The 24749-nt window shown below is 43.4% G+C and overlaps 1 protein-coding gene across 6 annotated transcripts in view; it reads right to left on the bottom strand.

Annotated features, from left to right (window-relative positions):
* Nucleotides 1–16140: 16140 nt before the first annotated feature.
* The window catches only part of ACER3 (alkaline ceramidase 3), a 181024-nt gene continuing 172415 nt past the window's right edge, over nucleotides 16141–24749 (bottom strand). For all 6 annotated transcript variants that reach the window (XM_042903917.1, XM_042903921.1, XM_042903919.1 and 3 more), the window contains 2 exons: nucleotides 19481–19526; nucleotides 16141–18960 (listed from right to left, as the gene is read on the bottom strand). In XM_042903917.1, coding sequence (XP_042759851.1) covers nucleotides 18907–18960; nucleotides 19481–19526 — 100 coding nt within the window. In that variant the 3' untranslated portion in view covers nucleotides 16141–18906. The remainder of the gene's footprint in view (nucleotides 18961–19480; nucleotides 19527–24749) is intronic.

Genomic DNA, 24749 nt, shown 5'->3' on the forward strand with positions numbered 1-24749 from the left:
CTTCGACGTCAGGAGAAGGGCACCCTTGCCCCATCACGTCTCTCCCGGAACCAGCCCCTTCTCAACTTTGCTGCTACAAGGTTAAGGGGCAAACCACAATTCAAGATTACCCCAAAGCATCTCACGTCTCCCACAGTCTGGAGTGTTCTGACCTTCAGAATCTCATTGTCTCCTGACATCCGCCCTCCGGCGGAATTCACCCAGGATCAGCGAACTCACGTCAAAGCCAAAATCTTCTTCGTCCTGTGAATTCCTATCCTGCTTCCCTACCTCAGTAAATGGCATCACCGTCCACTCAGTTACTCCAGCCAGAAGTCCGGACTCTCCCCACCCTCAACTTATATCCAGACTCCATACCCTGGAGTTTCTGCATCCAAATCTCTCCACCCTTATTCCCTCCTCTCTGTCCCTGTCAGCCCTGCCCCTCTCTGATTTATTTCCTCCTTTGCCACCTTAGTCAAGGAAGCCTGAGGTGACAGCAATGGACTCAGACACACGTCAAATTCTGGCATCACCACTTAATGTGTCCTCTTGAACACGTCACTTCAAATCTCTAGGACTGAGTGTTCTCTGTAAGAAAGGGTTAGTAGATTCCTACTGTGCAGGGTCGTTGGGAGCATTAAATGAGCATAAAGTGGCCAGTCAGCGATATTATAACCTCGTTGGCATCCTCTGACCTCACTCCTTTTTTTTCTTCATGCTGGTTTTATCTCCTGTTCCCTGAATATGCCAGGTCAGGCCCTCTTTTCTGTGTATCTAACTCCCCCCGCCTGCCCAGGGGCACCTCAAGCCCTGCTTTCATGAAGAACCCCTCAAGACAAATCCCAGATCACAGTAGCCTTTTTTGTATTTACTCCCTGCTAAATCCTGTCACACCGGCTCCTGTCCTTGAAACACACTTGTCTCTGTTTAAGAGATGCCACTCCCTTCTGGCTTTCTGTCTCATTCTTTCGCCACGTCTTTCAATTCCCTTTGGTCATTTCCTCCTCTTTCCACCTTTAAGAGTGGGAGGTCCCCGGGGTCCTGTCCTAGACGTCTCCTTTGCTTTAGGACGTCCAAGCTCCTGTGCCATATGTCCAACCAGCCACCTGTTACCAAGCACCTCTGTGTGGTGGTCCACGGCCACCCTGGGTGCAACCTCAGCTCTCATCTTCGTCCCCAGGATTGCTCCAGAGTGCCACAACCCACTGTGGTTTTTGTTCAGGCCCCAAACCGTGACCGACACCTTCCTTTTCTTCATCCCTCCACCCAAGCCTGTTTGATTTTAACGCCTAAGTGTTTCATCAGCCTGTCCACTTCCATTCCCACCATCAACAGGCTAACCCGAAGTAGCATCTGCTGCTCAAGTGACGTAGCCTCCTGCTCGTTCTGTCCACACGCTTCCTCGCTCTCAGCAGATCCTTCCTCCACCGTAGCTGGGGGTACCTGTGAACGTGCGGATTTCATGCCACTCCTCACGCTCTTTTCTTCAGCTTTCTGTCAGCCACCTGCCCTGGCCATCAGCCAGGTCACAGCCTTAGCCTGGAAAAGCTCTTTCTATCTCTTTCTACCTTGGAGCTCCCCTGCCTGGATGGACCCCCCCCCCCCTCCTTTGCCTACGTAACACCTGCTCAGCCTCCTCAGCCTCTGGGTCCATTGAATAGGAATGTCCTTGGCTAGGCTTTAACGTCGCTCAAAGGAAACCAGAACATTATTTGTTTTAAAGTGTATTTTCTTTTGGGGTGCCCGGGTGGTCTAGTTGGTTGAGCGTTCTGACTCTTGATGTCAGCTCAGGTCATCATCTCATGGTCGTGAGATAGAGTCCCTCTCCCCCACTTGCTCTCTCTGCCTCTCTTTCAAAAAAAAAAAAAAAAAAAAAAAGTGTATCTTCCTCCCTAGTCTGTAAGCATCTTGAGGGCAGGTATGACATCTGTGTTGTTCACCATGATGATTAAATGGCAATGTGTATAAAGAATTTGGCATGCTACTCGGCACATGGTAGGTGTTCAGCAGAGGTTACCTATTATGATTATCAGGGGTGCCAGTCAATCTTTGTCGAACGGATACTTTGCCAAAGCCTGTGCTCGACAAATATCTTCAGACTGAGTCATTTGCACGTCGTAGGTGTTACCGGATTGAATTGTGCTCTAGCGTTTGTGTCTTATATAGTCCATGCACCATGCCTAGCGCGAGATGGGCACAAAGCAGGTGTTCGGTGAAATAATGGAGGTACCAATAACTACCCAAAAAAGTGAGAGAACCCTGCAAAAGTGTGGGTGTCATCACTGATCCCATTGGAAATACTAGACGTAGGATCCTGTAGCTCCTACTGAATTCCTGCTTCAGTGTTTGATGCCCTGAGACGGGAGAGACAGTGAGATGGCCCAAGTCCATTTTGTCATCGCGATACGCTCAGTGGCTTATCCTGTTCCTGGCACATTTGTGGCAGGTGACACGTTTTTCTTTCCAGTGAACAGAAGAATAAAAGAACGAATGAGAATAGACTTTGGAGCCTGAGGAGCTGGGCTTGAGCCGGCTGCTTCCACTAGCTGTGTGCCTTTGTGAGAGGTCGTTTCCTCAACTGAAAAACTGAGGAAGTTAACACCCGTCTCTCGGCGACACAGCGAGCGAGAAAATAATATTACTGACGCCGAAGGGCCATACAAACGCTAGTTAAAAACAAAATTGGAAAAGCACTCCCCATCTTTTTTCTCTCCGCCCAGAACCATTTCGCGAAAGAAAAAGTAATTCTTGTGTCAAGGAAACTTGCATTTACTTTGATAATGCTCATCCAGGAAGCTGAATCCTGGCTACTTTTCCATATGAGTAACGAGCAGGGTGGGCTGTGGTCTAATCCTGTGGGTGGCGCTGGTTTGCCACACCCTGTTCTTGGATGTGGCCTCTGTGAAACTTTGGGTGTCCCCTGTCGTTCTTTTTGCTGGATTTCCCCCCTTTTCTCAATGCGCTCTTCCAGGTCTCCTGGGGTGCTCACGCCTCAGGCTCTCTCTCAGATCTGCTGGCCCCAATCCCCTGTCTCTCAGGACTCAGCTCAAGTACCACCTCGTGCAGGAAACCTGGTACGACCAGCTCAGTAGAACGTGTGTCCTTGTTACCATGGCTGCTGAGTGGCAAAGGTGGTAAAAGAGGACACACCTGCCACTTAGGTATCCCTTTAGAACCCCAGGTTCCGGGGCGCCTGGGTGGCTCGGTCAGTTAAGCGTCCGACTTCGGCTCAGGTCATGATCTCACGGTCCGTGGGTTCGAGCTCCGCGTCGGGCTCTGGGCTGACAGCTCGGAGCCTGGAGCCTGTTTCGGATTCTGTGTCTCCCTCTCTCTCTGCCCCTCCCCTGTTCATGCTCTGTCTCTCTCTGTCTCAAAAATAAATAAACATTAAAAAAAATTAAAAAAAAAAAAAAGAACCCCAGGTTCCTCATTTGTGGGAACGTGGGCAAGTTAATTTATCTCGGTGCCTCAGGGGATGAAATGAGTTGATCTGTATAAGGCACTTTGACTTACACACGGTGTGCAATAAAATGGGGACTATAGTAATATTAGCAATTAACTAACACAAGAAAGTTTACTGAGCAGCGTAGGATTATCTGAAGTTCCTCTGTGACCCTCTCACCGCCCTTCTTTCTCTGTTTATTGCTCTACACGTACGTTTGCTTTCCTTTGCAATGCTATTCACTCTGCCTGGGATTCTCTTTATTTTCCCTGGAACAGGCAAAGTTCCTGTTGGTTATTCCCTCCTCTGGTTTGATGCCGAGACGGCTGAATGGAACACGGATTCCTGGGTCATCCACCAGCCCCCAACCACCTTAAGGTATTCCTGGGGAATATATGCACAGCGGATATGGTAGGCAATCAGGCGTGGAGCCCTTACTCGGAAGCTTTGTCCTGGTTCCTTCCCCTGCCCCTTCCTCCCTCTGGTTCTTGCTTCACCCTCTAGGGGGAGGGGTGTGAGGAGGGGAGAAAATGCACCTCCTTGCTGATGGGAAGCAGCCCAAGCCCCCCTCTTACCTTGAGTATCTCAGAGAGAAGAAATACATAGGAGCTGTCCCCAGACTTTAACCTCCTTCTTTCACATGCGGAGGCCCGACCCCCGGGACTGTGGCTCAGTTCAGTGTTCTTGAATCTGACCAATCCATGACCTCCTTCCTCCTCCTTGGAGGGAGGGTGAAGTAGGGGACAGCTATAAGCTTCCTTCCTACAGTGACTGCTTACCTTTTGCCATGAAGCTAAATGCCATCTCTTCTGGTTTTCTTGACTCCACCCACGGCTGCCCTGCACGCTCCAGCAAATACCTGACTGAAATAATGCTGTATTGTGATGATCAGTGTTCCCTGCTGGACGGAGGGCAACTCCAGGGCCTGGGATCTGTTCTGTTAACATACGATACGCTCTAAAGTCTTTGTTGAGTGAATTGTATGTAAAATGTCCGTACGGGCATATTTTCTAAACACATTAATGACATCCGAGCGTGCTGAATTGGGCAGATGGTCAAGGGCTTCATCCCATTATCACTGTGAGTGGTCAGGAGAGAGGTGAATCGGCCTTGGACTTGGTCCTCAAGAGCTCACCGTCTCTTGGGAGAGCCAGATATTGCATAGTTATAAAGGGATGTGGTGCATACAAAACACAGAGAGGAGACTTGGAGAAGGGAACCTGAGTGAGCCAAGAAGAGTTCACAGCAGAACTGGATTCTATCAGTTATTTATTGCTGCGTAGCAAACCATCCCCAAACGTAATGGCTTGAAACAACCAGCATGTATGTTGTTCAGGATTCCGTGGGTTTCCTGGGAGGCTCTTGCGCAGGACCTGCCTGGGCTCTCTCACGTGGCTCTGTTCAGTTAACTGGTAAGCTAGGGGCAGTGCTCAACTGGGACAGCTGGGCCTCACTCTCCTTGTGCTTTTTCATCCTGGGCTGCCTCACGGCACGGTGGTCTCGGGGTTCCAAGATGGCAGAGGCAGAGGCGACCAGGCCTTGGAGGCCTGGGCTTCAGAATGTGCATCATGTTACTTCCTCCACATTCTGTTGGTCAAAGCAAGTCACAGGGCCAGCCCAGACACAAGGGATGAGGAGGAGCTCCAAAAATTTATGGCCGCCTTTAAGCTACCACGTGGGTTTTGAGATGGAAAGTTTTCCCAGCAGGCACCCTGAGGTGACGTGCAGAGGTGGGAACAAACGGGACTTGTCTGGGGGAACATTCCAGGCTTAATGTGTGTGGAGGGGTAAATATTGGGAGTTGAAGATACAGAGATAGAAGTAGCCTGAGAAAGGCTTTGAACACCGTACCTGGCGTTTTATCTTGATCCTTTGAAAGTTTTGGCAAGTCTCTGCTTTCCGGAGTCCATTACAGCAGCCCATATGGTGGCACAGTTGTTGGAGAGGGCAAGGCTGGAGGCAGGGACCCCGGAGGCAGATGGTGATCCACAGGACAGCGAGGCGTGGCCCCGCCTCGATTGGGCAGGGGATGTCTTTGTAGATTGGTGCTTTATTGGATATTCTGTGAGAGTTCACCTCTCAGGCTCCTTGTCCTTCCTGCTAATTTAGAGGGCCCTGGGTCGGCAGGGGGGGGGGGGGGGGAGTGGCTGGATGATAGAAGGGTGAGGGAACAAGGATGAGGGGGAAGTGAGTGGTGGGAGGAAGCTGGGGGCTCGGGTGTAGGTTTCAGTGGGGATGGTGAGAGTAGACTGAAGGAGGAGGGGAGTCCAGACTCCCTGGAAAGTTGCTGGCAGGTGAAGTCTGAAAGAGGATGGGAGCACCAGTTAAATCTGGGGCACACGAGGCCAAGGGCACAACCCTAGAGAGGGGCCGACTGTATTTCTCCACACACTGAGCAACTCCTGTCCCCCTCATGGCCAAGGGTCCAGGGCCTGGCATGGAGCAGCCGGCCATCCAGGTGAGCAGAATGACATAATTTTGTTAACTCATTTTCTTCAAGCCCCCTAAAAATGCATCTTTTCCCCCCAGCAGAAATGCCTTTGGGGGAAGTTTAGGAATGAATTAAAATGAGGAGAAAAGTTAAATGGGGGGCAGGTTTACTGGAGTAAAATGAACAGACTTTAGGGCAGGCAACAATAAGCTCTCTAGGAAGGTTCTGGAGTGGCCGGCGAGGAGCCTAGTGAGAGGTATCTAGTGGATGTGGGTGGCAGGGTGGCTTCAGAAAGGTGTGAACTGTTCAGAGAAAGAAGTAAAACAGCCTAGGGGTGCCTGGGTGGCTCTGTCGCTTAAGCGTCCGACTTCGACTCAGGTCATGATCTCACGCTCTGTGGGTGCGAGCCCCGGGTGGGGCTCTGTGCTGACAGCTCAGAGGCTAGAACCTGCTTCGGATTCTGTGTCTCCCTCTCTCTCTGCCCCTCCCCCACTCATGTTCTGTCTTTCTCTCTCAAAAATAAAGATTAAAAAAAAAATTAAAACAGCCTTAACTCCTTTCCAGCCCTCTTCTTTACAACGAAAGGTGGGTGTTTTAATCCAGCACAAGAAGTCCCAGTCTGGTACTTGCTGGGCCACACCCTAGCCTGAAAAACGGGTGGGATAAGGCAGAGGAAACTGTCCCCACCTCCAAGACAAACAGGTTGTGTGAGCACAGCCTGGTACCTGACAACCAGGAAGGGGAGGAAAGCTGGATGGCCCCTTGTTCCAGGTTGAGCTGGTCGTGGGAGCGGGATCCAGAAGAGAGGTTGACTCCTCAAGGTCGTCCACGAGTTTTGAGGTACCCCTGGCAGGCCCAGGCCAGGCACTCTTACAAGGAAGGATCCTATTCAGAAAGCCCATTATAATTAGATTCATACTACACCATGGTGCTTAACCCTTCAGACAAAACCCTACGTTTTACAGCTATAGACTCCAGTGTTGAAAGTTAAGTGACTTGCCTACGGGCAGGCAGACACCTTTTCCGTGGGGGCCCGGGAGCCCACGCCAGGACTTTAGACACCACCAAGGACATGAAGAATGTAACTGCACCCTGTCAGGACTAATGCCAGTGGGCTCCCCTGGGAGCCTGCTGCCTCAGTGCAGGGTTGGGTCAGGACTGCCCCTGCCCTCTACCCCGCATGCCACATGGAGCACGCAGCTAGCCCTGCCAGCAGCCACAGCCGCACCAGCCCGGCCTCTGGCGTCCTGAGGAACTAGAACTTGGGCTCTCACCCCCGGATTCCCTTCCAAGTGAGTAGTGGTTCTCTTTGGTTGGAGAGGTGCCCCTGTCCTTCCTAATCCCTCTACCTAACCCCTAAACAGTTTGGTTTCTAGGACTCAGTCTGAGATCCTCTTTTTCTCCTTCCGTGATCTCACTCTCATGCCTTCAAAGATCACGTGTGCCTTTGATTCCCAAAGTTGTCTTCAGCTCAGATCACTCAGCTGAGCTCCAGGTCCACAGCATTTTACTGCTTCTCGGTCCCAGACTTACTCAATAACTCACCCAATCCTGCCGCTTCCCATAGAACTCAGTTGTATCTGCTCTTCCATACCTGTGCCCAGTGCCGCTCTTCACCACTACGTACCATTGGGACCACCGTGTTTTCTATCTGGTATCCCTGTGCTCACCCTGGCTTTAAGTCCATTCTCCACCCTTTCAGGTGCTTTCCAAATTCAGGTTCTCAACGCAGCTTTGAAAGCCGTGTGTGACTTAATTCCTGCTCACCTCTCCAGACACTCACCTCCTGCTCCCTGCTGTGATCAGCCTGTCTTTCCTTTCCTAACTCCTCTTACCCTTCAGTCTTAACATATTGTTCCTCCTCAGGGACGTGTTCCTTACTCCAGTTCCCTAGTGCATACTCCCAAAGCTCTCTGTTCCCTCCCTCCGGGACACTCTTGGGCACGAGAGTATAGCTGCCTAGGGCAGGATTTATTCTCCACGCGCTCCTAGCACCTAACATGGACACAGCATTCCAAAGTTTGTGGAGTGGATGGCACAGTGCCCTTTGGTTCCCACAAAGCAAGGTTCCAGAAATGAAACCGCTTTCTCTTTTTATGCTTTCTCCACATTTGAGAATCAGCCCTATTTTGGGACTAGGCTGCCCTACCAGGTGAGATAGGTCCTGATCTCTCTAGCACTTAGGTAGACCTATTCTGTGTTCTAGTCCAGGGCTGAAGCACGAGAGAAAGCTGGGAAAAAACAAAGCAAGGGAAACAAACCCACCCCAGTCAGCTCAATAAAAAGTCACTCAAATGGTGAATGCCTGTGTAGAGGTTATGTATGGCAGGGTGGCTTTAGAAAGTTGTGCACTGGGCTACCTGGGTTGCTCCATTGGTTAAGTGATTTTTGATTTCAGCTCAGGTCATGATGGAGGGGTCATGGGATCAAGCCCTGCTTAAGATTCTCTCTTTCTCTCCCTCTGCCCCTCTTCCCCCGCTCACTCTCTCTTAAAAAAAAAAGAAAAAAAAAAAAAAAGAAAGGCTTGTACTGTTCTGAGGTGGAATAAAAGCAATCTCAACCCCTTTTCAGGCATCCCTTTTACAAAGCAGAGTCCAAATCACTTTGTAAATTCTCTTGTGTGCCTGTTCCATCCTTGTTGATTCAGGTAAGGCTGTCCCTTTTGACACACAAGGGAGGAACTAGTTGGAGAATCTACCAGATGGTCAGGAGTGATTCAAACTACCCGTTCTAGCCAGTCTGGCTAGGAAAACTAATATTTGAAAAGTTATTGTTTGTAATAGTAAGCGAGATGTGGGAAATTCTAGTTACGTTTTACATCTTGCAGATGGCACTTTAGCCACTGCCAAAGACAGAAGCCATAGGCATACGATGGCTCACGTAGTACGTTTTTTTCTGTTTCTGACCTGTTCCTCCTTGTTGTGTGAAGCTGGAAGGTTCACGTGTTTACTCTAGAGCTCCTAAAGTTGAGAATGCTGTGCATTTATAGATCATAAATGCTTTATTGAAAAGTTACTAGCTTTTGCTTTGCAAATCACCCAGGCTTGGAGTAGAAAGGTACTTCAATATAGTTCAAAACTAGTGATAAAGATCCTTCCCACGAACAGGACTGCTGCTAGCCTGTACAGATCATTTCACCTAGAAATCGGAAAAAGGTGTCCCAAGATACAATCCTACCAAGGCACATACCATGACAAGCTGAACACAGGTTAGGTTTCAGCTTCCACTAACCCCCCTCCTTCAAGTGTGTGCCTTGTGCAGTGCACAAACTGTACAACATGGTGGCCCTACCTTTATATAAATGGTGTATATTAATATAAACCAGGGATAAAATATTACCAGAAGTCTTATTCAAAACAGTATTATTTTTAATACTTTCACCTATAGAGAGGTAATTAATGAAATATAGCCTAGATTATAGCAGATTAGATAAAAATACATAGTTCTATCATCGTCTAGAAAAATGATTGCGGCACAGGCAAATCAAATGGAGAAAGTGAATAAGCAGATCTGAGATCACCTGAAAATGGTTAGTTCCTTGTATAGACTCAGTACAACCTATGTTTATTAAATAATTGCTATTAGAACAGACATTTGCACCAAAATGAAACCAGGAACCTTTACATTAGCTTGAACAGTTTATCTGTTGGTCACATTAATGACTCAGAAATATTACAAGTATGGAAATGCTGGACAGTAAACAATGGCTGATCAGTACATTAAACAGAAATTGGCAATACCTATTAAAATAGACTCACTTGTTAATTGCTATTAAATAATTTAGCTCTAAAAAGAAAAGGCAAAAAGAAACAAGGACTAATTGTGGAAAGAACTTTGAACTTTTTCTTTTAGAAAGAAAAAAAAAAGAAGTACCCATGACTATGCACGTAGCATCGTTGGATATTACAGTATGGAATGGAATTTCCTTCATAAAGAAAACAAAATCACGTAATTTTTTCCCCAAAGGTTTAGGCACTTTGCAGCAGGCTGTTGACAATCTAGTAAAACTGATATGAAGAAATGGTGTTATAGTGTCAATATTTAAACACAAATGCTATTACTACATTCAACAAAGAAGTGAGAGAGGTCTTAAGTGCAGAACATATTTTCCTGCTGACAAATACACCAGTCATCTTGCAGAGAAGTGTGGAGGGAAGTACTGTACTTCCGTTATGGAGTTCGTTTGCTGAAGGCCTAGAGAAGAGGGCAAAATCCCAGAACCAGATCGTGAATATTCGAGGCATTGCAGGCCACACACCTCTCTGTTGCTTATTCTTTTTCTTTTTGTATGTTTAAATAACACCGTTAAAATGTAAAAATCATTCTTACCTTGCAGGCCATACAACCGCAGACTGGATGGGTCTGTGGGCTATAGTTTGCCAATCCCTGGTCTAGAGCAAAATGGTCTCATAAAACATTTTGTTTTAGGTGCAGATGATCTCAGGATGACTATCTGCAGTGAACCATATTTATGTGCTTAAAGATTTGTCTAATAAATGTGCTCTGCTGCAACCTTAGTTACTTGGGCCAACTCAATGCAAAAGCGATGTTCTGCAGATCTGACTTTACCAGAAGTCTCAAATAAAGCTTCTTCTATGATAATTTTGTGAATATTCAAATTACCAGTGACGAAATCTAGTTCAAGTATCAACGTTGCACTCTAAAGCAATGAAGCAGGTCTGGTTGAGAAGGGTTGAAAAGGAACCGTGAGCGAAGCGTGACCTGTGATTGGTGCTAGAATACCAATAGCTGCTGGCTGGGCTAAATAGAGGGGGGCGATTTTAGGCCACCTGCAGACCGGTGGTTGAATTTTTTGAGTTTTTAGGGTTTTGTAGTAGGAAATATTCTCGTGATCATTTTCTGCCAATCAAAACAAGCAGTCATTTGCTGGATTTAATGATAAATGAAGGCCTTGTGAAATAACATTCACATTTAATGTGAATGAATTCATTACTGTGAAATAATTCAATTCACTATTTACAGTGAATTAAAAATGGGGTCGGTATTGCAAATGGCCAAGTGGTGTGTCTACAACGGCAGAAATCCTGTAGCTAACAATACTGCTTCATTTCCTCAGTGATCGGTCTTCTTAGCAGCTCTGATCGCCTGTCAGGGAAAGAATTGTTGCTTGATGAGACTGGCTATCCCTCACAGTTTCCACTTTCCCCTCAAGGGTGTCAAGGGTTTAGTATCTAACGTCAAAGTTTGTGCTCCCAAGCCAGAGTTGTGTCTTCAGTTTGAATTCAAGTGAAGCAGTTGTCTGCTTCTGAGTTTAGATCAGTTGCAAATAAAATACTAAAACGTTAAGTACAAAACATAAGTTTATCTACCTTTGACTTATTTTTACGGAAAGACCAAAGATGTTTTGGACCTGTTAATAAACATGTTCTTTCACCACATTAAGAAACTGTACCATAGAGTGTCACCTGGGTGGCTCAGTTGGTTGAGCATCCGACTCTTGATTTCATGATCTCACAGTTCATGGGCTCGAGCCCCATGTCAGGCTCTGTGCTGACAGTGCAGAGCCTGCTTGGGATTCTCTCTCTCCCTCTCTCTGCCCCTTTCCTGCTCTCACTCTCAAAATAAATAAAATAAAAACTTAAAAAAAAATAAATTGTATTATAAAGAAGCAGCTACCTCTGGAAGTTGAAGTGGTACATTCATAAATGTGCTAATTTACAGAATGCTGATATGTGGTAGTTCACAACTGTCAACTTCCTCATTTTCACTGGAAATTAAGGTTATTAGGGGCTAAGAATGCTAATCAATATATGTAAGTGAGAGTACTAGAAACAATAAAGAAGGGACACATCTCGAAAGGCCTGAAAGGTATGAAAGATGTGTTTTGTTAAGAAAAAAAGGAAAGCAATTTTATCCTACAGTAGTTGCACAGAGGTTGTAAAAAGGCTGTTCCAGAATGAGGAAGGAAGAGGAAAGGACAAAATCCCGCATGGGCATAGAAAGCTGTAAAGGGTCTACAGAAGGGGGCAGGAGTGGAGGAGAGAAAAAAAAAAAAAAAAAAAGAGGGGAATATCTTATTCATGTGGGTAAACTGGCTGATTGAATGCATTTATTTTTAATTTTTTTTTTTTTTTTAAGAAATGAGCCCAATAGTATATGAATGCAAAACTAGATGTTGAAATTCCCTCCTAAAAGTAAAAAGTTTCTTGGATTGTTGGAAATTTGTCAACGTCCTAGCTGTCCATGTCTTGGTAGAAAGCGATTAGTCACACCTCCAGTTATCTAAAGTGAATGTTACAGGGACAGCTACATTTCCTTGTCAACTACATTATAAAGAACTCTTTATCAAATCTTTAACCATGGCCATTTAAAGCCTTTTGTCACTCACAGATATTGTTTTACAAAAAAAGACTGTCTCACGGACCCATGGTAGAGACTACAATAGGTACTTGGGGGTACAGGCTTCTGATGTCATTGTTTAGGTAATTTTAAGATCATATCCCTGGACAAATGGTTTCTAGAACAAATAGAAAAGCTTGTGGATTCATAAAACTGCTAATCCCAAATCAAGAAACACCTGAAGTTAGCACGTGAGACTGAGTACACTGATAAAGAATGATTATGATTTCTTCTGTGACCTTTGCTTAGAATATTGCTGGTTCCTTAATGTTTTTCATTTTTTTTGGTTTCAGAAACCCTTTCTGTTAAATGAGCTATATAACACACAGCAGTTCAGTCGATTATGTCTTTGTAAACAAAAACAAACATTTATCTTTTCTCCCTGCCTCATCCATCCAGAGTTCGGAAACTCTTACTGAATGTTATTTTCATGGCAGTATTTGAATGTTCAGTAAGAATTTGTTCTCTTTATAACGAGACAATTTGAAACACTGGTTATATTAGGCTTTGACTGGAATGTTATATTTGAGAATGGTGTGCTTAGAATCAGAGATGACCAGTTTTAAGAACTAAGGTGGACTTTAAGGAGCCAGAGCTTATAAAGCCTTCCTGGACAACCTGCCTGGCTTACAGGATTCCCAGCCTTCCAGGTGAGTAAGGAAGGATACTTCCTGGCAGGCCCAGAAATTTAGGATATTTTGGGGATCTTGAGAAGGAATTCACCCAAATCTGTAGTGAAGTCTGATGGTGAGTTCTCCCAGCCTTGAGGCTTTTATTTTTTTGTTTATTTTATTTTTGAGAGACAGAGCATGAGCAGGGGAGGGGCAGAGAGAGAGGGGGACACAACCCGAAGCAGGCTCCAGGCTCTGAGCTGTTAGCACCAAGCCTGACGCAGGGCTCGAACCCACGAACTGTGAGACAACCTGAACTGAAGACTGTGAGATAACCTGAGCCAGGCACCCCTAGCTTTGAGGCTTTTAAAAGTCCAATCTGAGATCCCTAATAAAAGTTCCAGCCAAACAAACTTAAAAAGGACTATGACGTCAATTACTACTCTTGCTACACTTACAACCAGGTCAAATTTGATAAGACTAGACTTGCTACAAACAAAAACAGTCTTACCTTGATTATCTTTGATGAAAATGGGGGTAATTTTAGGTTTCAATGGAAAACTATAACCCACCATTGTGGATTATCAGATTCTAGTCCTGTTCATTCTCTTTGAGCTATTTTCACCTCTTTGTAAGCTGGATCATGCCACCTTGTGTATTTTGTCAGTAAATAACTTTTCCAATTTTCTTCCACCCTCCTGATTCGGCACCGATAGGTGCCCATTTCCTTAAGCCCTGCAAGCTGAAGGGAACTTCAACGGATTTATCACAACGGTTTGGGCCACTCAGGAAGTTCACCAGAACACGGTCGTCTGAGCTCCAGGAAATACCCATGACTGTGAGACTGCCACTACCATTCTGACTCTGCCTTTTAAAGACACTTCAAGACCAGTGTTTAGAAATCATTTTGACTGCCTGTCCTCTGCACTCAAACTGAGTTTATAATCTGCTCCAACTACTAATTTTTGTTTTCCCTTTTCTTTCTCCATGAATCTATGCCTTCTTTCCCTTTGCACATCTCCTACCTCCCAACTTCTAACCTGAATCTTCTCTCCACAGCCACCATCTCAGCTTCTGGTCCTTGAAACATCTTGGGAAGTCTTAGGGGAAATAAAGGAAGTCTTAGATGGGGGGGGGGGACATACCACTGTGGCATAACAATTATTTTGTGTTAACGGCATTTGAGAATCAACAGATATAGGAAGAGGCTTTTTTCCCTGAACTCCCTTTTTATCTGCCTAAAAGCAGAACCTCCCCCAAAGAACTCAACTGTTGTAGTTTTGACTCTGGCATCACAAATGAGCAGACATTGTCACAAAACTATCCAATCTCCCATCTATTCTCCTAAGGGCCCATTTATCCATTCTGAACATCATTTGTTTTCCCCTCAGTGCCCTCTCTTTCCCTCCCCTCCCCTTATTAAGACGGTGTATATAAGCCCCAAATCCTGCCTCTGGCCCCACCTTTCTCTGAATGCTCTGTGTCATGTGAATAAAAATCTACATTTTCTCTTGCTCATCTCTCATTTGTCAGTTTAATTCACAGGCCCTCAACTACTGAATCTAAGAGGGTAAAGGAGAGATTTTTCCTCCCCAACAGGAGACATTGTTAAGTCCAGCAGCATGGTCACAGGAACCCCAGCAAAACTGGCAATTTCTCATCTAGCAACTACAATTAGACATTTAACAGTTTCCTTATTCTTGAAGTGCAACAGTTTAAAAAACAGCATCGAAGTTTTCCATTCAGATGGGCCATGACTATTTTTTTTTCATTTTATAGCCCTCGCTACAAAGGCGTTTAACTACTTTTAGCCAAATTTTAGTCATTATTTTCAAATGTTTACAGCACAGTAAGCTGTAATTTTAGACACTGAAAAACAAGACAAACTCATGCAATCAAACTAATTACATTATGGCACCGATAAGAGGCAAAATGTAAAACAGAGGTAGATCTGCAAATTGCCATACAGTTTGCAAGTTCCAATTATAACTGACTCTCTTTGAAACATCAGTTTTATATAAATATTTATCCAGTAGCACATCATAAACCACAGGGTTATAATAATTTCTTTTGCCATGTAAACGTGCAACTGAGAGTTAAAACTATTAAACTTTGCAACACATGATTCTTTTTTTTTTCAAGAGCAAAGTAATATGGAACCCATATGACTCATAAGAAAACCTTAAAACTAAATTATTACACTTTAAGCGGCACTGGCTAAATTCTGAAGGAGTAGGCATTAAAATAGAACTTAGTTTTGGAGCGCCTGGTTGGCTCAGTCAGTAGAGCATGTGACTCTTGATCTTGGGGTTGTATGTTTGAGCCTCATGTTGGGTGTAGAGATTATTAAAAATCAAATCTTAAATAGAATATAGTTTTTTGGGTTTTTTTTTTTTTTTTGGCATTTAAAGGTTTTCATGCAAAGTTTTTGGTCTCTTGATTTTGACTCTGACCTCTTTATCTTTACTATTGATGGGGGAGCACGAGGCAAGCTGAGGGCAAAATACAGGCTGGCACACCACCCCCCTCCCCCGACCAGGTGGAATGTGTGATAGTCCTCGGATACTCCTGGCTACCCAAGAACAAAGGAAAGGGGTTTAAATGCTTGCCATGGTAACGTGGGAAACTAAGGCAAATGAAAAATTAAATTCCCTTACTGCCTACAGCCCACTGACAAGTCCTTGAGACCAGCAGAGTGACCTCCCTCTAACTCAGCTACCTCAAGGATGACACTTTGCTGGGGGCAAAAGAGAACCTTGGCTTAATATTATCCCAACCTCGAGGATCCTATAAGTCAACTTCCTTTATCTCAACTCTCCCAAGATATACGCTGGAGATCATACTCCAAGTTTATGGGCCTTCGATATACATCTAAAGGGTCTCATGACTGAGGGTTTATTAAGTGGTAATAAGTGGCATTTCCCTAGCAACAGCTAGCCCCTCAAGATCCTGGAAACCTTGCTTCCAAAATTCCTTAGAGGCTTACTTTATCCCTGACCCCCTCCCAACCTGAGGGTATGTAATGAGTTACCTATTATGACCCCATGAAGCTCTTCCTGCCCATGGGTCCTGTCCCCTTGTTTTAATAAAATCACCTTTGCACCAAAGGCGTCTTCAAGAATTCTTTCTTGTCGGCTCTAGACTACCCCACCATCACCCCAAAACTTCATCAGTATAACATTCTTAGTGTAAGGAAAGGCTAGTTTAATGGTCCTGGAAACTGTGCATTTAGGGTAAACCATAATATTTTATCTGATTCTACTAAACCAAATATACTACTTGAGGTTCTCATTTGTAAATTAATCAAAAACAAATGTTTGTCATCAATTTATCCCCAATCATCAATTTATACAATATCGCAAAGATAAAAGAGATCACTTCAGGTGTTGGCAATGTTTCATGAAAGCACCACGGTGGGGAGGGGTGGGTGGAGTGACCAACCAGATTAGGACAACCACCTTTCATTTAGTTTTTCCTTGAAAAAAAGTCAAATTGCTTTCAATTTTCTGGAGTGAAAATGGCAGGATATTAAGATACACAGGCCAACTGCTGCTTTCATATCCTCATAAGATACTAGTATTTTCTAAAATGTAATTTGCTACAGGGCTCACAGAGGAGCACCTTTCACATCAGATATGTTTGCTCAGCAGGAAATCGGTTTTTGTATACTCTAGTTCAGGAAGTCTGCCAAGGAAGTAAAGGGAACCCAACCCTACAATGCCTACCTGGAATCCTAGAAGGGAAAAATAAAGCCATTCAAATAAAGTTGATTTAGCAATACCCTGAAGGTCAGCAGTATTTCCATAATACTTGCTATGGCACAGAAAAGAAGTCTTGAGTGTGCTAATACTTAGGCTGCTAGAAAGAGAGCCGTATGTGAGGCACAGGCTAACTTGGGAGAGTTAGAGCCTGGATTCAGTCTCTGCTTTCTGCTCAACACTTCTAAAATGCTTTCTGCTTCCATGCCAGCTGTTTTCACAGCAGAAACAAGGGTCTCTGAACAAGTGGCCACAGCATTACAAGTCACCCAGTGGTGCCCGTGCTTCTCCACGGAGGTGCTGGACAACTTCATTCAGCAAGTGACTACAGGGGGTGGTGGCTGAAGTGTTCGTTCAGCAAACTGCTGGAAAGGGCTTCGGTATCAGTGGGGGCTCTCCACACCTTGTCTGTGATATGCACAGCCTCAGTCTCCCTGCGCCTGGCTGCGCTATCAAGAAGGCTGTGCCTTTGTTGCCATACATAGGTTCTTTACACAGAAGTGTAGCTTGAGTGAAAAGTACAAAAGACAATGGTGTGAAACAAATGAACCTATTTGAAAAATGTAAGATGGCTGATAGCCTAGGTAGCTGCACATGAAATGTAGCCAGAAGTCAGAATCTTATGGCGAAAGAACAGTCTTACGGGCTGTGTATTAGAACTGCTTAGTTTTAGGTTTTCTTAAGGCACAACCAAAGTTCTTTAGATTTATTTTGGCAAGTGCTTTTCTTGCTGGAGGATCATAAAAGTAGGCAGAAGGTTATGCCTAATGGTGTGTTGGCATGCTTTGGTAAGGAAAATAGTGCTTGGACTAAAACTAAGGCCAGAAGGTGAAGAAGAACAACAAAATCCGTACTGGTTTTAAATTTGTACAAAGGCGACTTACTGGATACTGGAAAAATGACAGGAGTGTTTTTATACCTTTGCAGAAGAAAAAAATGATTTTCCTTTTGAAGCTGTAGCTTCAGGATTTAATCTGGGTCAATGTCACCACGCGGTAAAAACAATCTGGGTTTTATAATAAAGTCGCAAAAATGCCAAGTGGTACAGAGCTACCAATACGGTGATACCTCAGGCAAAGGGGTCAAATAAGGTTTTACTCCAGATTGGTGTTATGTTTGTGAAATGTAATTCAATTTGCTATACATTTGAACCCAAATCAGAACTAGCTGCTTTGTGATGATATTTCACTGCCATTTTTTAGTATTTTAATTTTGGGGAGTTCGTTCAAGTAAGTGAGAGCCATTCTCAACTCTTGTATCTATTTCCTTCAACAAATGAAGGGGCAGGCATTCTAATAAGCTTTATGTAAATAGGATCCTGATCCTTTTAGCTCTAGTTAACCTGATACATTTCCCTGGGCATAACCAAGGCCCCTCTGAAAACTGGAAAACATGGCATAGTTTAAAAAGAGTGTAACAAACAACATTCACTGGTAACTTCAAACACATTCTGTCAAGAGGGTGGAATATTGGCAGGCCAGACCACCAATCATGTTTGCCTAGCCATAAAACCAGTGACAACTTAAAGATCTGCGAAGATCAAACAAAACAGAGAAACCACCTTTAACTAACAGCCTGGAGGCACAACATCCCACAGGTGTCCTAGTGGTCTTCGCAAACTCTACAAGGTGACCCACTCAACTCTGATTGGCGGTGGCCACACACAGACACCCCAGAACCCACTGCAAATCTGGGGTATGGCAAGTAGGGAACCGAGTGGCCAGTTGGAGCTTGCTTATGACATGCTGACTAGCACAAGGGCAGACCGTGAGGAACTACCAGAATCCCACAGATAGCTCTTTTTCACCTTGGAAAACCATTCATGAGGTTACTACGACAAGAACACAAATCAAGGTTGACACGGCCGGCTCCACAGCTGGCCATCTGGGTATGGGGTTTTGCCAATACTTAGCTGACTGTTTTGATCGTTTAATCAAATATTAAGCAAAGTATAATTTACATGCAACCCTTGTCAAAAAAGGGAAAAAGGTTAAATTCCCTATGATCAGCACAAACTGTTAACCTGTTAAGAAAAGCCTCATTTTTCCAGCATTCAACTATATATACACACGTCATGTCTGTTTCTTTTTAAACATCTTAGGGTGAGGGTGAGGAGGAGAAGGGACAAATGAGATAAAGACGCGAGCTCAACATCCAACAAGACTATTCCTTATTCTCTGTGTGACTGGCAGCATTAGTTAGAAAGTCACTCCTTTGCTGTGATGGTCATGATATATTTGGACGTGTAGATCTTTAAGGATTTCCTTATTCATTTGGCCAGGCCTGTGGTAGATGCTTTTTTTGTTTTCCTGGAATAATTCATCAGTGCTTCCTGAGAGGCTCGAACAGGATCACTGGCCAGATTCCGAAGAGAAACTGTTTGGAAACAAGTTAGGACAAAATGAAAGAAAGTAACTGTTCCATGTTACCCCTGAAAAAAGAACCTATGTGCTAATACTACAGTGCTTCAGTGTTTCATAGGTTTGCTACCAACTGTCCTGAGTAGCCTGAGTTCAGCATATTCTTTTCCCAGTTGCACCAGATCTCAGAAATGATTTTTATTTAACTTATTTAATGGCTGAAGTTTCTACTTTGTCAGGCATGGAGCAGGGCACTGAAATCATCTCAGATCTTTAAAACACTCTGTAATGTAGCTATTAACAGCTCCATTTTATTGTTGAAAAAAACTAAGGCTTAGAGAGAACAGACGTGCCCAAGGTCATAGAGCAGTACGTGGAAGACCTAAGATTCAAGGGCATCTGGTTCCAAAGCCTGTACTCTCTCTACTACCTTTCCACCCACTCGCTTCTCCCATCTCTGTCCCATCCTCCCAATACCCTCCCCCGCCCCAACATGCATGTACGCATGCACACACACTCCTAGGAAGGGAGCATACCTTCACTTTTGGCCTGTATTTCAGGTAAAGAGTTCTTGTATACAAACTGAAAGAAAAGGGGAGGGGGAAAAGCTCTTCAGATTAATTTTTAATTCATGCAAACTGGCTTACTGACAAATTTAACCATAGTGCCTCTGTACATACAAAGAAAAAGCAACATTGGTAGATTCTTTGTTCATTTAGCAACCATTTTTTCGAGCACCTACTCTATGCAGAACACTTGGCAAGATACTAAGGAAGACAGGGAAATGATCACTCTCAGACTGTGACCTCAAGATGTTTGTAGTTTAGCAGGGAGCATTCAGCTCATGCTTGATGATTCATATAATTGCCAGCTTCATCTCTGAAGATATATGGTAGCCAGGATTAAAGGAGAGTATTCTTAGAATATTTTGGAAGTGGTTATATCAGCTCTAAGAGGATTACAATACAGGTATGAAATAATCAGGAAGGTAACAGAAAGCCTTCCTCATAGTAGCCTTTAAAATAAGTAACATCTGGGGGTGCCTGTGTGGCTCAGTCAGTTAAGCATTGGACATCAGCTCAGGTCATGATCTTGCAGTCCATGAGTTCGAGCCCCATGTTGGACTCTGTGCTGTCATTTCAGAGCCTGGAGCCTGCTTCGGATTCTGTGTCTCTCTCTCTCTGTCCCTCCCCAGCTCATGCTCTGTCTCTCGCAAAAATAAATAAACATTAAAAATTTTTTTTGAAATATCTAAAATAAGTAACAGCTGAAAATGAGATTGGATTTTTTTTTTTTTAAATTTTAAATTTTTGTAGAGAGAGCATGAGTGGGGAGAGGGTCAAAGGAGGAGAGAGAGAATCTTAAGCAGGTTCCATGCTCAGTGTGGAGCCCAATGCGGAACTTAATCCCACAACCCTGGGATCATGACCTGCGCCGAAATCAAGAGTGGTTGTGCTCAACGGACTGAGCCACCCCGGTGCCCCAAGAAGTTTGGATATTTAAGCCTCAGTTATGGAAATTTTGATTTTATGGCTATGTCATTGAATGAAGCATGCAAATAATATTTCAGAGGGATGATTTGAGAATGTAATAATATAACACATGTGCCCTTTAAGACTACTGTACACGTGTTTATTTCAAAGAGTTGACACAGTGAAGTAAAAATATCTGAGCTCAAATCATTGCTCCATCACTTTATAACTGTGTAACAATGTTGAGCCACGTTATTTACTTGCTGTATACAGTCTTGGGGCACCTGGGTGGCTCAGCTGGTCAAGTGTCTGACTTCGGCTCAGGTGATGATCTCATGGCTCCGTGAGTTCGAGCCCCGCGTCGGGCTCTGTGCTGACAGCTCAGAGCCTGGAGCCTGCTTCAGATTCTGTGTCTCCCTCTCTCCCTCTCTCCCCTTCCTCTGCCTGTGCGCGCGCTCTCTCTCTCTCTCTCAAAAATAAATATCCAAACTTATTTTTAGTTATTTAGGATGAAATATGTCTAAAACATATTCTATCTTCCCTGTCTCTTTAAAAAAAAAAAATCAAAGTAGGGATGCCTGGGTGGCTCAGTTGGTTAAACATCCAACTCTTGATTTCGGCTCAGGTCATGATCTCTTGGTTTGTGAGTTCGAGCTCCGCATTGGGCTCTACACTGACAGCATGGAGCCTGCTTAAAATTCTTTCTCTCTCCCTCTCTCTGCCCCTGCCCTCCCCTGCTCTCTCTCTCTCTCTCAAAATAAATAAACGTAAAAAAAAGTCAAAGTAAAACATTTTAACATTAATGTAAAACAAAACAAAAAAAAAGTCAAAACCTGCCACCAAATACAGTCAAAATGCTTACTTTTTTTCTGTATTTACTTTAACCTTTGTCCCCACACAAATTAACTTTTACACAGGGTTAATAATTACCTATATATGATTTTAGTTTGTTTCACTTAAAAATCCAAGTAATCCTAATATCTTTCTATGTTGCTATAGAATTTTCATATTTATAATTAAAAAAAATTTTTTTTTAACGTTTATTTATTTTTGAGACAGAGAGAGACAGAGCATGAACAGGGGAGGGTCAGAGAGAGGGAGACACAGAATCCGAAACAGGCTCCAGGCTCTGAGCTATCAGCACAGAGCCCGACGTGGGGCTCAAACTCACGGGCTGTGAGATCATGACCTGAGCCGAAGTCGGCCGCTTAACCAACTGAGCCACCCAGGCGCCCCTCATATTTATAATTTTAAATAGATGAATAAAAGATATACTATAATTTACTTTAAAATTCTACCTTATTGGATAGTGTGTTTTATTTTTCTTCTACTATTATTGTTGCTTTGCTAATTAAGTAACACTGTGATAAACATATTTGGGTTTACACACACATTTTCATTTTTCTGGGTTATTTCTTTAGGATAAGTTCTAAGGAATAGAATACCTGGGATAAAAAATATAATACAAATATTTTATTTTCACAAACACATACAGTGTTGAATTCCTTTCCAAATGGGTTACATCAGTTTACACTGACAAGTAATACATGATCATGCCATTTCACTGCAACTAAAGAATACAGAAGGGAATTTCAAAATACTATAGAGCTCACTTAATAGATATAAAAAATATCTTAATTGTTGGGGTGCCCGGGTGGCTCAGTCGGTTAAGCGTCCGACTTCAGCTCAGGTCATGATCTCACGGGTCATGAGTTTGAGCCCTGCGCTGGGGTCTGTGCTGACAGCTCAGAGTCTGGAGCCTATTTTGGATTCTGTGTCTCCCTCTCTCTCTGCCCCTCCCCTGCTCACGTTCTGTCTGTCTCTTTCGTCTCTTTCTCTCTCAAATATACAATAAACATTATATATATATATATATATATATATATATATATATATACACACACACACACACACATATATATATACACACACATATATGCATATATATGTATATATATATCATTGCTTTATTTTTAAATTATTATTTTTTCTTTTAAAAAACTTTTTAATGTTTATTTATTTTTGAGAGAGACTGTGCACAAGGTGGGGGGCGGGGGGGAGGAGCAGAGAGAGAGGGAGACACAGAATCCTAAGCAGGCTCTGGGCTCTGAGCTGTCGGCATAGAGCCTGATGTGGGGCTCGAACTCACGATCTGTGAGATCATGACCTGAGCTGAAGTCGGATGCTTAACCAACAGAGCCACCTGGGCACCACTAAATGATTGTTTTAAAAAGGTAATACAATCATTTGGTGAAAAATCTGAACAGTACTAAAGAGTAAACAGGAAAAAGAGGGTCTGTCTCCTAGCTGTGACCTGCAGCCCAGAGATAACTGCTGGTACCTACTGGTTAACATACCCTTACAAAGACAGTAAGCATTTATAAGCATATATGTATATTTAGTCCATATATGTATTTTTATTCACAAAAATGGATAACCTACTGTTTTAGAAGGCATTTTTTTGATTACCAGTTAGATGATCAGTTTTCTCTTGGCTTATTTATACTACAAATATCTCAAAACAAAACAAAACCATGATCTGGAGGCCTTCCTCTTTTTTAATTTTTTAAATTTAAAAATAGCTTCAAACATCTAGGAAAGTTGCAAGATTGGTCTGAAGAATTCCTGTATCCCCTTCTCCCAGATGACCCAATTGCTATCATTTAACCACATTTGTTTTACACACACACACAAATGCACCTATGATCAAGTGTATAAACATATCCTATAGAGTCACTGTATGACATGATGCCCATCACCTAAATATTCTAATGTGTACACCATAAAACAAGGACGGTCTCCTAAATTACAATACAACCCTTCCAGTCAGGAAATTAACATTAATACAAGGCTAACATCCAACTCAAGAATTCATTCCAATTTTGCTGATTGTCCCAATAATTTCTTTCTTCCTTTCTGATCCAGGTTGCTATACACAAACAGGAATTGCATTTAGTTTTCATGTCTTAAAAATCTTTTTATAGCTAGAACAGTTCTTCAGTCTTTCTTTGTCTCACAAACTTGACAGTCCTTACAAAGTATAAGACTTTCATTCTGTAGAAGGACCTGCATCATAGGCCCAGCAATATTTCCTCATACCCAGACCCAAGCCAGGGTTTTTTGGCAGGAACACTACAGAAATGATCTGAGCTCATTTCAGGGCCTTGTATCAGGAGACATACTCTAATGACTTGCTCCATCATGGGTGATGTTAACTTAAATGCATGGTCAAGGTGGCTGCTACCAATTTTCTTCACTGTAAAGTAACCATTTTCCCCTTTGTATTAGTATTTCATGGGGAGATATTCTAAATTACACAAATATGTGTTCCTCATCCTACTCCCACTTGTCAGCCAGAGCATCCATTGATAACTTATACCTATCAACTATCCCTAAGATAGTTGCCAAATGGTGATCGTTCGTGTCTGTTGTTCCTTCTACATTTGTTAGTTAGCATTTTTTTGTAAAGAAGAGCTTTCCCTTCTCGTTCATTCATATTCGTATGTACTCACAGATTCTCATTTTATTCGGTGGGTGTAACTTGAAACTCTTGCTATTTAATTTTAACATTCAAACTAACTCAGGTTTAACAGGCCAAAGCTTGCTTGCCTTTCGGCCTTCACAGGGTTCACAGAGCTAGGCAATGCATGTATGTGTAAACATATGTATACATATATATTTATGATCTATACAACACATACACATCCAACTTGTTCCATATCTGTGTGAACATGTGTGTGTCACATACTCCTGAGTTCATACTAATACTTTTAATTCCAATCTAACCCCCTCAAGGTTCTTTCTAGCTTTCCCTCTTTCAGTATTTGTAAATCCCTTCTGAGAGAGTGGAGAAATCAGGCTTTTGTTATCCTCAATATATTTACTTAATGTTTAATTAATTGATTTACTTGTCCAGTGTAACCCATTTCCTAACTCCAGCCTCCCCTCATCACTCTGCTTCCTTGCCCCACACAGCTGCCACTTCCCCGTCACCACCATGTTTTCTTGGAAGCTCAGCAGGCTGCTACAACCGACCCCTTTTCCTCATTCCTCATTCCTCATTTCCTCATTTCCTCATTCCTCATTCCTCGGACACTGAATGCTGCCATCTCTGCACAGCACTTCTTCCCCCTCATTACCCTGGTTTTCCATACCAGGAGTAGAGAAGGAGAAAGTGAAAGGGAGGTGGAAAGGGGAAGGTGTAAAAGGAAAAAACAATATGATAAGTATGCTTTCACCTCCTCTTGAGTATTTATTATAGAAATTTACTACTGTACTATATTACACCGCAGTAATGTCCTTGGGTAGTCCCAAGGGCAGTGTTAAGGTGCTA

The sequence above is a fragment of the Panthera leo genome, chromosome D1 (assembly GCF_018350215.1).
Source record: "Panthera leo isolate Ple1 chromosome D1, P.leo_Ple1_pat1.1, whole genome shotgun sequence".
Taxonomy (NCBI): domain Eukaryota; kingdom Metazoa; phylum Chordata; class Mammalia; order Carnivora; family Felidae; genus Panthera; species Panthera leo.